At 38.9% G+C, this 15,965-nt stretch overlaps 1 protein-coding gene across 3 annotated transcripts in view; it reads left to right on the top strand.

Moving 5' to 3' along the window:
* The window catches only part of PBX1 (PBX homeobox 1), a 343,236-nt gene extending 329,678 nt beyond the window's left edge, over nucleotides 1-13,558 (top strand). For 2 of the 3 annotated variants that reach the window (XM_044676634.1, XM_044676635.1), the window contains exon 9: nucleotides 13,268-13,558. In XM_044676634.1, the coding sequence (XP_044532569.1) occupies nucleotides 13,268-13,360 (93 nt within the window). In that variant the 3' untranslated portion in view covers nucleotides 13,361-13,558. The remainder of the gene's footprint in view (nucleotides 1-13,267) is intronic. The other variant, XM_044676636.1, reaches the window with a different exon arrangement.
* The last annotated feature ends 2,407 nt before the right edge of the window (nucleotides 13,559-15,965 follow it).

The raw sequence follows: 15,965 nt of genomic DNA on the forward strand, positions 1-15,965 counted from the left end.
TCAATGACACCCACTCTTCTCTGGATTGACTTATTTGCTCTCTCTTAATTTTTTATTAACAAATCTTGGTCCTCAAAGACAGACTACCACCATACTGTTAAATTCAAACTCTCTTGGGATTCTTGGGGATAATACATTTCCCTTTATCACTTCTATAACTATTTAGTTCCCATATGATGAGTTTTCTATCCATACAAACAGTCATTCACAATGTAACACACTCACACAATGCCTGGCATTTACCTAATTAACCACTCACAGTAATAGTCTTTTAGATCTTCAACGTAACTGTCCCACAAAAAAGAAGCCATGGATACTAATATGTTAAAGGAAATTCATATATAGTAAAATATATTGCGATCCCCATATAAATATGGATCATATTCTTCCACTGATGTGCTGAATATTTGGGTTGGAGAGTGGGGATATACATCAAGGTAACTGGCAAGGAAACACATGAGGGAGGAAACTTTATTTATTATATTAACTCAAAATCCTGCATTGCAGACATGGATGTTATGGTCCATTTGGGAACATAAGTATCACAATAAACTGCTCCTTTTTCATTACTTAACAGTTAGTCCTCACTACTCTTCTACTGGGTAAATCTTCTTCTCTTCTACTCAAGTAGAGTGTTTAAAAACTCTTTCCATTTACAATCATTTTTGATAGGATGCTTTGGGACTGTCATGTTTTTAAATGAATTAACCATTCTCTTTAAGTTAGAAAACTATAAAGTTCATCAAACTAGCTATTGTTGGGCTTTACCAGTCAGCCCATTCAGTTATCTAGATGGTACATTGTCCAGTCAGAATAGAGAACCTAGAAACATAGTTTAGGTTGACTTTTGGAAACTGGTCAAGAAAACCTCGCTTGTTCACCAGGATACCAAAACAGGTACAAAGCATCCTATTTTCCCTTCTCAAGCCAGATGCTTCAGCAAGAAGTAGATCATTCAGAAAAGCTTCCTCTCTCCAACCCTATGTAACAATGAAATAAAATAGCAGTCAATGAAGCTGTGGGCCAATCTAGACAGGGACCACTCAACTGAAGCCTTCTGTCTGCTTGCTGCTTCTGTCATAGTTCTGACAACATTTTACACCTTTCTTTTCCCTGTTTTCATTTCTACTCCTAGTACCAGTTTCCTTTACCCAGATCTTTTCCCTAGTTCATATACCTTCATTGGCTTAAATAAAACATTCCTGAATTTGACTTACTGAAAGGATAAGTGATAAAGGATAGAGATAAATTCATAGATTATCTTTAAGAAGGCAGAGGAGACAGAGCTCACTTTAAAAGTCACAATACTTCAAATTTTGCTTATCAAATTGAATAGTCTTCTTTCATTCATACTTCAGTCTTCAGATGTTTATATGATTTCTATTTTTAAATAAAGTTCTATCTTCTTTAAACATAATATACAAATAAACTTAGGTACTGTAATAGTCTAAAGTCTTTAACATAGGCCAGTATTTCTTTGGGTGTACTTGAAACTATGTCTCTTTATACTCATATTTATCTAGTTTTTAATCTCTATAGTTTGAAACTATCAAACTCTTTACATTTAAGTGAAGCATCATTATCTATCATTCGCAAGGTGATATGTGTCTATAATTACAACACAGTGTTTTTTTACCTAAACTATTCAAATACCACCTCAAATCTGTGTTTCTTTATATAACATATATTAGCATTTTTTGTTAAAACAATTCTTTTCCTATTTTTGGAGGGGTATCAAAATGTTCATCTGTAACAGAAATATCTTATATCCTTTGACATTTGCTATATCTTTCTCTTTCCCTAAAAAATACTTTCTGTAATCTTTCTATTAAAATGTTCTATGGGCAAAAGTTCCTAAATGGATACTATACTTTGCATTAGTAATATTAATTAGTAATTAGTAAAAAAAATAGAATAAGTCTTTTCAAACTTGCCTAGTCTGACCCTCGTATAAAAGTCACATAATGCACCACCGATTAGGGCTTAGCAATACTTGCCAGAGCTTGTTTCTCATTAGCAAAGCCTTTAAGAACTCAGGGCCACCTTCGTCCTATGAAGAGACATCACAGGAGGACTTTAGTCTGTATTCTGTGCAATAGAAATAATGTTAATCTTTATCTAAGAAGCTATTTTAACTCCCTAACAATCTGATTATTCAACACTCTTTGTTGGCATATATACCATTTATGAACAGCTCGGGAGGCAGCATGACGTAGTGGATAGATGGCCGTCCTTGGAATCAGGAAGAACTGTGTTCAAGTCCGGCCTCTGACACATCTGGCTGTCTAATAATGAGTAAGTCACTTAGCCTTTGAGCACCTTGCAGGTAATGCTCTAAAATAGTAAATTTCAGACCAGTTGCTAATCTCCATAGTAGGTATAGTCAGATTTTTCAAACTAGGAGCTGTGTATAACTCTAATAAATATTATACTAATAAAATATCAGGTCTGGACCACACAGAAAAACAAAAACAAAAACAAAACAAAACAAAACAAAAAACTCAGAGCTACGGACTGGATAATTTATAAAAGGTACTCATGAGGAACCAGAGATCAGTTAGAATTGTACTAAGGACTTACTAAGTGTCCAGCAAAGTCACTATGGGATGATTAGATGTGAAGGAGTCATTTAATTAGAAAAAACCTCTACCTTTGAGTAACCTGAAGGCTAATGAGGGGTGCAAACCGTATACGTGCAAAATGAACTAAATTATTAACTTGAAGATTACAGCATGGTATAGTATGTGTTTGTGGGAATAGTACATAGAGTCAGGAGATATGCCTTCGAATCCTGGCTCTGACATCCCCTGTGTGACTTCAGGAAAGCTACCTCCCCCATCTCCCCTAATATCTCTATCTACAAAATACAGCTGATTCAACTTTTATTGTTTATCCTGCAACACCACTGTGAGAAAAAGAAACTTTGTAAATTTTTGAAGTTCCATAGAAAAATGTTACTATCAATTATTAACCCAAGCCAGACCCATTTTTTGATGGGAAGTTCGGTCTTTGAGAGATGAGTAGTTTTCTCATTCACATTTTGGAGTGTGGTGGAAATGTAAATAAACCCCCTAAAGAATGGGAATCTGTCCTGAGTGAAGGTGTATCTGTATCAGAGATGACATTCTTCAAAGGGTTCTAAACCTCTGGGATGCTCCACAAGTCTGCTGCTCCTTCATACAGCACAGATGTACAATAAAATCAAGACAAACTCCCCAACCCAACTACACAGCTGGAAAAATTTCCGCTGCTGGAGGCAATTAGCATGCAAAGTCAATTCTTCTTTTTCCCTTTCTGAGTATATAATGCCTTGGATGATGAGCCCAGAATAAAACAGGGTGTCCCCCAGTATTAAAGAAAGAGCCATAAGGCGTGGCAAATCAACATGGTGCTCTTGAGCACAAAGGATTCCCCCCCACTTGTTCTCACTTTCATTTCTTCTGCACATAGAAATTAAAAAAAAAAAACCAGCATTTCTCTAAAAATAAGTTAGGCACAACAGCAACCAGGACCCAATTTTTTAAAGCTGTTTGCCTGCTTTCCCTTCCCCCAATGAGCATCTTCCTTCCCTGTTCCCCCTCACCCATTTTCCCCAGCACCTTCATCTTCCCCCACTCACCCCTCCTCTTTCCGTTAGCTGTAATGACCCTGCAAACACCAAACGGCATTTGAGTGCATTAAGCTGCAAACTCTCTGGTGACATAGCAATTACGGCTCTGAAATAGATTTGGTGCGTCACGGAAGATAAGGGTTTTGAAAGTTTCTGTTGTGATTATAGCTTGTAACTCCCACAAATAATAGGCTTCAAAATAAGAGGCTGCCAACGGAGCCTTTGTGGCTTTGTCTCAGTGATGGCACGTAAATTGCTATTAATGTCCTAAGTGTACTTGAATATGCCAGTCTCTGGGATGTAGAGTTGGCTCAGTGTCTCTCTTTACATGGCATGTCATTGTCGGTCTGATAATCTGTGGTAATTGCTGTCTCCTGGATGGTCAGAAATGTGTTAGGCTATATGTCTTCTCGTGTAATAATAAAGAATACAAAGCATACTTACATAGAGTTTTGCATGAAGGATGGCCATTACATTTATTTGTTTGTTTGTTTATTTATTTGTGTGTGTGTGTGTATATCTATATCTATATCTATCTATATCTATCTATATCTATCTATATATATATATATAAACTTGCTAGGAGAGATCTCTGTGCATTCACTTTTTATCTAGGCGTCCCTTATATGTACATCATGGGTCCATCATTTCTTGGTTAACAAAACCAAAGGAGAGTAAAATGCCTCATAAGAAATGAAATTGGGGCTATCCATTCATAGTCAGGTCATTTTTGCCCAAGAAAAATATCTTTGCCTGAATTATCTGGATTTAATTACATCAGTATCCAGAGTCTTCCTTATCCTTGGTATCGTAGACAAACAGACTGTATATACGAGCACAAACTGTAGGAATGTGTGTTGGTAGGTATAAGCATTCATCTTCTCCCTTTATTAGTACTGAATTGCATTTGAATCTGGGTATTCCTTAGTTCACTCTTTAATATGTAATATGACTTGGAGGAGAGGAGAGTGATGAACCCGGAGTCCAAAAGGGATGAGCTCAGTGTCTCTCTCTCTGATGCCAGTGGCATGATCATGGTCAAATTACTTGATCTGTCTGACCTTTAGTCAATTTTATAAGACCCTAAATTTTAGGATGGAGGAAATTTCCAGACTAATGAAGTCACAGATCATTAAAATATTCATGAGTCACACGGGCTCTGCGAGCGTGCTTGAGTTTGGATTAGGGTATGTGTTTTGGGGTACACATAAATTTAATTCTAGTTCAAATTTACTGTATCAACTTGAGCTTCTGTGGTTGGCTAAGTCAGGAGAACAAGATAGCCTGGGTACATCAGATAAACACAGAGACATTTTTAGAATGACCTCCTCTAACTGTGTTTGACCTATGTACCAGTATATAACTATGGGAAGTAAAAACATTATATGCAGGCAGCTGCCCTGTTTTTACCTTTAATGGGAATAAGAAATTAGTCCTGTCCCTCAGACAAGAATGTAAACAGCCCTTAGCCAGTATCCCATGGAAAATGAATTTCCCACTACCTACCTAGAATTAGACTATCCAAATTCCAAGTTTCTTTCATGGCATTAATGATGCAAGTAAACAAAAGTGCCTAAAGCAAAGCAGTTCTCATGGATGACTTTCCTTCTATTATGCGATAGTCTGATCTTGCTAGAATTTCAATATGTTATGATATTTTATCTGATATAATTGATCCATCTTGACTAGGCACCTTTCATGCAATAAAAGCACAGATATATCCCAAGAAAAGGTTTAGCTTACCAGCTTTTGATACTACAGGATGAGTTCAGTAGCTAGATTAAGGAGGACCTGGATCCTGACTTTACTGTGTGGCCATGAGATAAAGGATGGCAGATACCCATTTACTAAGCTGACCAGTTTGACCACCACTGTCTTCGGTGGAACACAGATAACACACAGGAAGTATTCAGATGACCTCAAACGAGACAATGGTCTGAGGAATAGAATGTGAATGGGATTTCATCCCACATGAAGTTGGCATCATTTCACTAGGTCAGGCTATGTTTTATGAATGGAGGGTATTGGGATCCCCCAAAGCATCTTTGTGGTCAAGCCTGTGGTTCATGGCTTGCTATTGGACATCCTACTTAATGATACTCTGGAGGCAGATTTAAGGACATGTAACATCCTCTCTTCATCATGGAGCAGAAATGCTTTCCTGATAGCCCCCAACAGTTTAACTATCACTTCCATGAAACTTGGAATGACCAAGCTCAAGAGTGACAATATGGCTCTGTCATGACATCGACAAATCAGTTCTGGTGGCAGAATTGGATTGTTCCAGCAACATTAAATTTATACAGGTATACATGGATGTATGTGTGCATAAAACATATGTAGATTAATTCTATTAGTTTTAATCTGATTTTAATTTTATGTCATTGACCCCTCCTCTTGGAGAATGGTTCCTGGGCTTTTAGATTTTTTTAAATTTCAGCCTCCCAATCAAGCATTTCAGTGCCCACAAGGGTGCCAGACACCATGTAACACATTGAAGATATAAAGACAAACCCCAATTCCTATGCTATGTATTTGGGAGATACAAAAATGCTATGCTTGTCCAAGTAGAAAGACTGCTAACAAGGAGAGGAATAAGGAAAGGCTTCATGGAGGAGGCTGTATTTGAACTGAGCTTTCAATGTTGGCTAGAAGCAGGACCTAAATTAAGCCAGGCTTCTCACTCCAATTCAGCTCGGGTCAGCTTCATTATTCAGGTGGTGCACTGGGTCCAGCTGAGGACCTGGAGTCAGTAAACTCATGTTCAGATTTAGCTTCAGACACTAACCTGGTGATTCTGGGAAACTCATTTAACTTCTGTCTCAGTTTCTTCATTTGCAAAACGGGGATAATAATAGCACTTACATCCCCAGACTTGTTGTGAGGATCAAATGAGATAACATTTTAAAAACACTTTACCAACTTTAAAGTCTTATATAAATACCATTCCTAGATTCAAAACTAAATACAAAAGGTAGGTAAACATTGGAAGCCCTAGAAGAGTTTTTGCAGGCTAGTAAACATGACTAAAAATAATAGATTTTAAATATATTTTTTAGGATTTTGCTATTACTTCCAATCTACCCTATATGTTTCTTAAATACATGCAACTGTTTGCATGTTTTCTCCCCCATTAGATTGTAAGCTTCTTGAGGGCTGGTAATATTTTTTTGCCTGTCCTATCAGAAGATTCTCTCATTTGTTGATTCATTCATTGTTTTCATTCATTCATTCCCATATTCTATCATCCAAACCTCATGGGTCGTTCAAGTCTTCCACTGTAGCAGCCTAAACTGTGGAGCCCAAGCAATTGGAGTAATTCTCTTATAATTTATCTATGGCCTTTGAGAGATTTTAAGCCCCTGAGGGTCAAGATTCTGTCTGATATGTCTTTGTATTATCCAGAATCTTGCTTATTTCGTAGTACTTCAAAGGTCCTTGATCTCATCAGTGTTGATATTCCTTCCAGGAGTGAGGATTGAAACCCATTCATACCTTCTTATCCTATGTCCCTCTTGTCCATGTCTTGCAGATGCTTCAGAGGAGGGGGAGAAGTGTCCATCCCCTCAGTATTCTAGAGGTCTTTCTCTAGGTCAATTCAATTGCATAGACATTTATCAATGACCTATTATGTTTAAGACTCTGGGGATACATAATAATAATGCCAATATTGTGGAAAACAATAATAATAGCTAGATTTTTAAAAATGCTTTAGTGCTGGGAGATTATTTTACGTGTTATTTCTTTTAATCATCTCAATAACCTTGTCAGGTAGGCACTATTATCCCTTTTTTATAAACAAGGAAACTGAGGCTGAGAGATTAAGTAATTTGCCCAGAGTCACACAGACTTAGTGTATGAATCAGAATCTAAATTTGAGCCTTCCTGACTCCCAATCCAATTGACTTAGACATTCTGTGGTTTCCAAAGCAGTCTGTGAAACCTTTATCCTTTGTTCTTGCCTCCTTTTCTGATCGTGCATTTCTTTGTAAATATTATTTGGACCCCTTGATAATACCCTAAAGCCTATTTATGGTCTTCCTTTGTCTGTCCTAGTTATTCTAGGAATGATCCACTCACTCAGTGACAAAGGTTTACCAAGTTCTTGCTTCTCAACAATCAACATTAATTAAATTTTAATCCCAATTTTATTGAGGAAATGGAATCTTTGAAAAGTTAAGTAACTTTTCCATGATCAGACATCCAGTAAAATGTCAAAGCCAGGTCTTCTGACCCCAATTGCAAGACTCTTTCCATGTACCATGTTATCATTAATTAATTTTTTTAATAGAGAAGATATCACTTGGGAGCACAGAATGGAGCATTCTTTTTCATCAATCTTCTGAGCTAAAAGAGGAAAAGAAACCCTGTTAAGATAGGGATGTCAGGAGGGCTGCTTTGGCCAAAACCAGCATGTTAGCCTGTTCCCCATTTGTTTTCTCTTTAAAGATTATATTGAACATCCTTATTTGGACTAAAGTTTTGACTGACAGGTCTCATTGATGACCCTTTGAGTGACAGAAAAGGCAAGTAGCGAAACCAAAAAGCCACCTACGTTTGACTTCTGGAAATCTACCCATAGTACTAGGGTTTGTGAGATTGTCTTTTGTTCTCTACTCAGTGAATGCAATACTCTTCAAACAGATGGACCTGTATCATGGCAGAGCATATTCCAGGCCCAGCTGTCCTAAATACTGGTGTTTTAGCCCATTTTTTTCCTCTTGTAGAATCTTCACTTCATTGGGGTAGAGAAGGACAGTGTGAGGGTTGGGGAGAGAAACTACATTCTTTGTCTTGCAAAGTTCCTGGGCAAATAGTTGCTAATGGAATTTAGTGTCACAAAAGAGAAAGGTCTTAAAGAATATTCAAACTGAAATCTAGATGTAGTTGGGGGAAAAATGGATTCTGGGACTATTTTTCCACTTTTCTTGTCTATATTTTGCTGATGTCTCTCCCATTGTCAAAAGGCTTTGTATGTTTCCGTTGTTATTATGTCTAACCAGCTCCACCATTACCTGGATGATTTAGGGCCCTGGATCATATACACCCCCTCATTCACACTGAAGGCATCTCTGGTAATGGCATCTGGCCCATATGCAGATCTAGCTCTAGTTGGTGCTGACATCAGCCCGTTTGTGGCACCTCAGCGTATTTCTGGGTTGCAAATGAGAGTTTCTTAGTGCCAGGCTAGCTTAGCCTGTCACATCCAGTGATGGATTCTCTGCATCAACGGTGTGCTGCTAAGGTAAGCACAGGAGAAGAGTGGGAAAGGGAAGGAGGATAGGACTAAGAGATCTCAACCTCAACCAGTCCTATATAGTGTAAAAGGTTAAATTAACTTGATTTTGGAACTACTTCAGAGGGAAATTTCAGCTCGTGGCACCTGCTTCTTTTCAGAAAAAATGGAATGCGGTCACAGTTGACCACTCTTCCATCCCCCCCCCCAAACTCTTGTGCTTTGGGCCAACTTGATCCAATTCAATAACATTTTTAAGTATTTACTGGGCACTGTATTGAGCAATGGGGATGCAAAGATTTACAAAATGGTAATGTCTTTGCCTGCAGGAAGATTATATTCTATTAAAGGAAGGGGATGTGGGAGGATCTTGACATATATGTTGGCAGATATGATAAAAGATAGGGAAAATAGAGCCAAAAATGGGGAAATCTGGACAAAGCGTTCTAAGAAATGTTTAGCAGGCTTAGTATAATTACAAGTTTGGGGGGATGATAGGCAATCATTACAAGGAAGACTTCATGGAAGAGCTGGCTCCTAAGATAAATCTTAAAGTCAGAGAAAGACTTTTTTTTAAAGGCAGAGATGAGGAAAAAATGCTTGCAAAGCAATAAGGAACAGCCTTCAGGAATACATAGAAGCAAAAGACAACACGTCAAATTCAGAGAATAGCTGGTGGTCCAGTTTGGCCTGGAATGATGAATGCAAAAAAAGGAGCTAATATCAAGTAAAAGTAGGCAAGTAGAGTAGAGCCAGATTAAAAGGAACATTAAGTGACTGGCTAAAGAAATTATATACTGGGACAAGTAGGTGACTTAGTGGATTGAGAACCAGGTGTAGAGATGAGAGTTTCTGGGTTCCAATCTAGCCACAGATACTTCTTAGCCCTTAGACCCTGGGCAAGTCACTTTACCCCCATTGCCTAGTCCTTACCACTCTTCTGCCTTGGAACTAATACTGTGTATCAATTCTAGTGTAGAAGTTAACAGTTAAAAAAAATAATATATCATTATTGGAAATAGAGAGACATAGAAGTTTTTGGAGTAAGGGAGTAACATGGTCAGTTGGGCTGTGTCTTATAAGGGAAGATTACTGTGTTAACACTAAGAAAAATGGGTTTGTCAAGGTGACCAGTTAGTAGGCTGTATATAAAACAGTTCAGGCAAAACTACGGTCAGGAAATAGGGCTGGGTTTCCATTTCGTCTTGCTTTTTCTTCTATTTTACCCATTCTTTTTTTAATCCATTTTTAAATTAGTTGAGAAATACTTTCCAAGAAGATATAAAGTTGAATACAGATCAAATCATATTTTAAATATAATTGAATATCTTGTTATTTATAGGTCTGATGTGGAAGATTCTTTAAAAGAAAATAACTACGTTATGAGGCAAATTCAATTCAATAAATATTTATTAATCACTACTCATATGTCAAGCACTGTGTAAGGTCTTTGGGGTAACTACAAGGACAAACATGAATGCAGACCTTGCTTTCAAGGAACTGATACACCATAGGTGAAATAACATATATGTAGATTAATCTACACAAAAATAAATTCAAAGTCATTTGGGTGACTCAAGGGAGAGTGTTAAACTTGGGGAATCAAAAAGGCCATTTGTATGTTGCAGAGCTTAAAGAGATTAGGAAATCCAAAAAGCAAAGGAGAGGAGGGAGAGAGCATTTTAGGTGTGAGGGACAGCTTGTGCAATGGCACATAGCTGGGAGAAAGTCTACTCTAGGGGGAACAGTAAGTAGACTGGTTCACCTGGAGCATTGAGTAGGTGAGATGCAAGAAGGAATAATGTGAAATCATCCTGGGGAGGATAATTTGGAGACAGAATTTTTGCCAATATTGTCTTATTTGAGCCTCAGTGGGAGGTAGATGCCATTATTACCCTCATTTTACTGCTGGGAAAACTGAGGCAGGCAAAGATGAAGTGACTTACTCAGTCATACAATAGGAAAAATCAGAGGCTGGATTTGAACTCAAGAGTCTTCCTGGCTCCAGACCCAATTCTCTATCAGATGCTTCTGTTCAGCCCTTCTTGGCAGAATGGCCAGATTCAATCCAAATGCATTGGGACTCCCACTTGGGTAGCATGTGGAAGATACATTGGACACATCTTGGCCTGCACATTAGCTTTCTAACTCCTTTCTTCTCCCTCCGTGCAGTTTTTGGCACAAGTATTTTAGAAAGTTTAGCATGTCCCTGAGGGAGGGTGTGATTTGCATCTGAAAATAATGTGGGTGTTGTGAGGGGGCCAGAGGAGAGACAAGAAAATACCATGTCCCACCATGCCATTGTTCATGAGAGTATCTCTGGCTCCTTTTGCACTCAAAGATAAATAATGCACAAAGGCGGAACTCCCTACTTAATATTCACCCACAGTCCAGGAAGAGTAAAGGAATTGCTCCCTAGGGTTAACATGGCAGTAAGCAAGGTCAGCTGTTTCCCAAGACTGTGCATCATCCGAAAGTCTTAACGTGAAAGCTGGGATGCTAAAGCCAGTACAACCTTTGTGATTTATAAGAAATCCAGCTAACTTCTTTTTTTTTTCCCTTGGGGTTTGTGATCTGGTGGGGGTAAGGGATGTGTAGGCATCTAACTTCTTCTAAAAAACCCCAAACTGCACAATGGTCCCTTGTATTAAAAACACTTGCTTAGAGGAAGTCCTTCTGTGTATCTAGCCTAAAAGCTTCGGACAACAGTGTCCAAAATTTGGCAAGGGACTCAGAGCTATTTCTGAAAAAGCTTCAGACAAAGGTGTCCAAAATTTGGCAAGGGATTCAGAGCTATTTCTGAAATATATTCATGTGAGTATGCTCTTGTGTGTGTGTGTGTGTGAGCAGTGTTTCCTTATTATTTCATCTATATGTTTTCCATCTTTACATTTTTCCACCGAAGCATCCAAAATGCTGCTTCTAATTGCTTTGGATTCAATCCCTGTCTTGGCTACTTACAATCTCTGTTCATCTAAGAGTTGTCATGGGCACCTCACTGTGGCTTGAAATTAGACTTTTAATGGGAAGAGATTTATTCACAGATTATTGTTTGAGTGTATATTGCTATAGAGATGGCTAATCTAGGTGGCTGGAAAGGAGAGAAAGCCTTTGAGGTGAATATAGAGTGTTTCATTCATTATTTTTTCTTACTGAAATTAAACTTAGCCCAGTTTATTTACTATAGAATCCAATCCAACACACATTTATTGAGGACTTACTATGTACAAAATGCCCTGGTAAAGTCTGGGGATACAAAAATGAAACAGTCCTTGTTCCCACCTGAGTGTCTTATGTCATTCTGCAAGGATTCAGTGTGGTTCAGGCAGAAGATTTGGGTTTAAATCCCAGCTCTGCCATGTGAAAATTAAAATTAATATACAAATACTCCAAGTATTATATTTATAAAGCTTATTAATACTAACTGGAGAGCTCACCCAGCTGCGCACATGGGAAAAAAGAGAGTGAGGGAGGAGTTACAGAACTATATAAACAATAACGTAAAGACACACATAAAGGAAAAGGGAAAAGGAATTTTGGGACAGGGAAAGAATTCTGGGAAATGGAGTCCAAGGGTTCAAGATTTTTTCTAATTACACAGCCACTTAATAAGCCATTGGGCAATTGCTTATTTACTAGTCTTCTCATGCATTTCTTTACTCATAAAATGAAGGTATTGGATTTGATTTCTAAGGTCTTTTCTCTTTATAAGTCAAAGATAAATCAATGGATCAACAAGCATTTATTAAGCACCCTATCCTAGACACAAGGGAAGCAAAGAGGAAATAATCTCTGACTGCAAGGATCTTGCATTCTAAAAAGAAGTTGATTTGTGGAGGCACAGGATGCAAGAACTGGTTGTGATAGTAAAAGCTCTCCTTAAGAGGAGGCATCTGAAATGAGCTTCAAAGGAAGCTAGGAATCCCGAGGGAAGGGGAAGGAATGGGTGCATTTCATGCATGGAAGATGAGAAATGGAATGCCAAGTTAGGAGAGAGAGAAATTAATAAATATGACTGGAATATGGAGTTTGGAGAAGTGTGGAAAATGTCAGGAAAGATACCCCGGAGTTATAGCGCTCAACCTATGACACCACTAAAGTTTCTTGAGCAGAAGACAACATGGTTTGAGATGTGCTTTAGAAAGATTATACTTGACCCACCTTTCCCAAACTTGGTGTGAAGATAGAGCAAGATCATACAAGTGGGAGCACTTTGAGAAATGGGCATCTACAGAAGTGGGGGGATGTTATGATTTTATCCAAAAACTAAACTTTGAGGGCTAAAATCCACATTTTAGCCACGGGGAAGGAATGATGATTGGGTGGGGAAAAATTCCTTTAATGGCTGAATCATTGATGAGGTGATAAAAGGAGATCCAAGATCACCAAGAAGCTGATTTTCTTTTGTTCTTTTCTTCCAGGCTAATGGAGGTTGGCAGGATGCTACTACCCCTTCATCAGTGACCTCCCCTACAGAAGGCCCTGGCAGTGTTCACTCTGATACCTCCAACTGATCTCCCAGCAATTGCATCCCTGACTGACCTCCTGCCCCAAATGGGGGGTGGGGGCAGGAGGGAGGGTTTCTCTCCCCAACGCTGAAGCAGTCAGACTGGAGGTCGAAGCAATCAGCAAACACAATAAGAGTCTCCTTCTCTTCTCTTCTTCGGGATGCTATTTCAGCCAATCTGGACACTTCTTTCTACTCTCTTCCCTTTCTTTTCTGGGTAGAAGCCACCCCTTCCCCTGCCTCCAGCTGTCAGCCCTGTTTCCTTCATCCTCCCTGCACCTTTCCCTCGCCCCGCGGCCTCTGCTACATCACTGAAGGATATTTTCAACAGTTAGAGGAATTTAAAAAGGAGAAAAAAAAGACAAATTACAAAAAAAAAATTAATAAACGTGTTTGTACATTTTCATGCTGGTGGTTTGAGGAGCCAAATTTACCTCACTCCTAGACTAACAGGCAACCCTTCTCTTTCAGTGTCTCTTGTACTCACACTACCTCTTAGCAGGAAGACGCCACATTGCCCTCTCCATTCCAGATGCCCTTCCACCTATTGCCCTTGGTCTTCCATTTCTGGGAGCAGTTCTGAATTGGAACAGTTTCCCCTTTGTTCTCCCTTATCCCAGTGACTCTTGGGCAAACTACCATAGAATGGGTTTATAAGGCTCCCTCATTTCCAGTTATCACTCTGACAGGTAGATTCCCAGTACTGCCTGCCCAAACACTTAGGGAATTGGGCAGCAGGGTAGGGGAGGCAGAGAGTGGGAAGAAACAGAATTCCTGTGTGCCTTCTCTCCCCCTTACAACAGCTCTTGATTTCTGAGGCACGGTTCATGGAGAACATTCAACAATCCATAAACATTCATTAGTTGCTCACTGTATGTCTAGCACTAGGTTAGGCAAGGAAAAGGGAGAAGGAACTAGAAAGTCCTTGCCCAGAATATCTCCCACCAACCTTTCCTCCATTCACTCACTCCCTAAACCTGCTCACACATCACTCATAGATACTTAACATTAGTAACCCTTACACTATGCATGTGGTGAGATGAAGAGAGAAAAATCATCAGCTCTGAGTCAAGGTTGCTGTTAGAAGAAATAGGAGGTGAAAGGTGGGGAGTTTCAGGGCCACCAAGCATATCATTGACCAGAACAGCCAGGAATGAGCTAAAACAGAGGTAGTATTTCTAATGGAAGTTATTTCTATTCCTATCACTACTAGAGCTCTTGGAAAGCCATATAGGGTACCTATGATGTCTATAGAGTGGACTTCTCTTTTCTTTTAGGTATATCACATCCATGGCCAACTTTCATAGAACACTCGATCCTTGACTGAAGCTCTTGCTGTACAAGAGAAGCATGGCACATTGTTAATTATTGGCCTGGCTTGAATTATAAACCTTGAGGGATCTGTGGAAGGAGCAGTCAGAATTTCTTATTGAGTTCATCATGGTGGTTCCTAGTCTTTGGTCATATCTAAGAGAGAAGCATTTGTTCTTAGCAGGGTATTCTTCAATGTCCCCATAGCAGTCAGGCATTAACAATTTTTTGTAGCCAACTATGCAAGCATTAAAGCTGCAACCCTGTCCACCACGAAGTGGAAGGTGGCTAAATCTCTTTGTGCCTCAGTTTCTTTATTTGTCAGTGGGGAGAGTTATGCCTACCTTGCCAAGAACTTTGTAAGACTTCTATGTATATGTACATGTATATATAAATATGTATATGTACATATATATACATATATGTATTTGAACAGTGTTTTGAGATCCTTGAATCAAAGCAGCCCATGAGTCTACTGAATCTTGTTTGGCCTCTGGTTGTCTCCACTTGGTATCTCTAGCATATAAGTGTAAGGTGATGGTCTCTTAGTCCGAACTGGCCTGTTCTATGTAGATGAAGTAAAGAGCTTTACTGCTCTAATTCTTGATATTCTCATCAGAAAGAAAGGCCGTTTTCTAGCTTGAACCTCTGTTTCTAAGTTAACTGATGGGGTCTGCCTGACACTACTGCTCCGAATGTGAGTCCAGTATGTGACATTGTAAGTCCTTTTGGAAATAGCCTGCCCAAAGTTGCCCACCACTCCTAACGCCCTCTAATGATGACCCTTTCCAGTTGGTTGCCAAAGTTCTGGGGACCAGCACAAGCATTTTCAGAATGCATTTGGTCATCACCATACTTAAGGCTCTGTGAAAATGAATGAAAGTCCTTTTTTTGGGGAGGGTAGGGGAAATTCCTGCCTTCTCCCCCTTATGTAAGTAACTCAGAATCAGTAAATTTTAAGGAAATTTAATTTTTTCTTGCCAGCAGGTAGAGTTATGCCTTGAGGACTAATAGTAGTGTTTTAACAAAATGAGAAAAGAATTGGTCTGAGAAATTTTAAGATTTAAATTTGTGGCGGAAAAGTAATCAATAACTCCGTAGAAGCAATATTCTCCAACTGGGGAGTTTCTTGGACAAGTACTCTTATTATTTAGTATCAATGGGGAGCTTTGTTTTAGCACCCTTACCTGATTTAAGAACATCAGAGTCAAAGTTTATACTTTGGGCAGAAGAAAGGGGTTACGGCTACCAAAAGAATTTCTATCTCTCGAGAACCAGAAGATCCCAATCCATCCTAGACC

The sequence above is a fragment of the Gracilinanus agilis genome, chromosome 4, assembly GCF_016433145.1.
Source record: "Gracilinanus agilis isolate LMUSP501 chromosome 4, AgileGrace, whole genome shotgun sequence".
NCBI lineage: Eukaryota > Metazoa > Chordata > Mammalia > Didelphimorphia > Didelphidae > Gracilinanus > Gracilinanus agilis.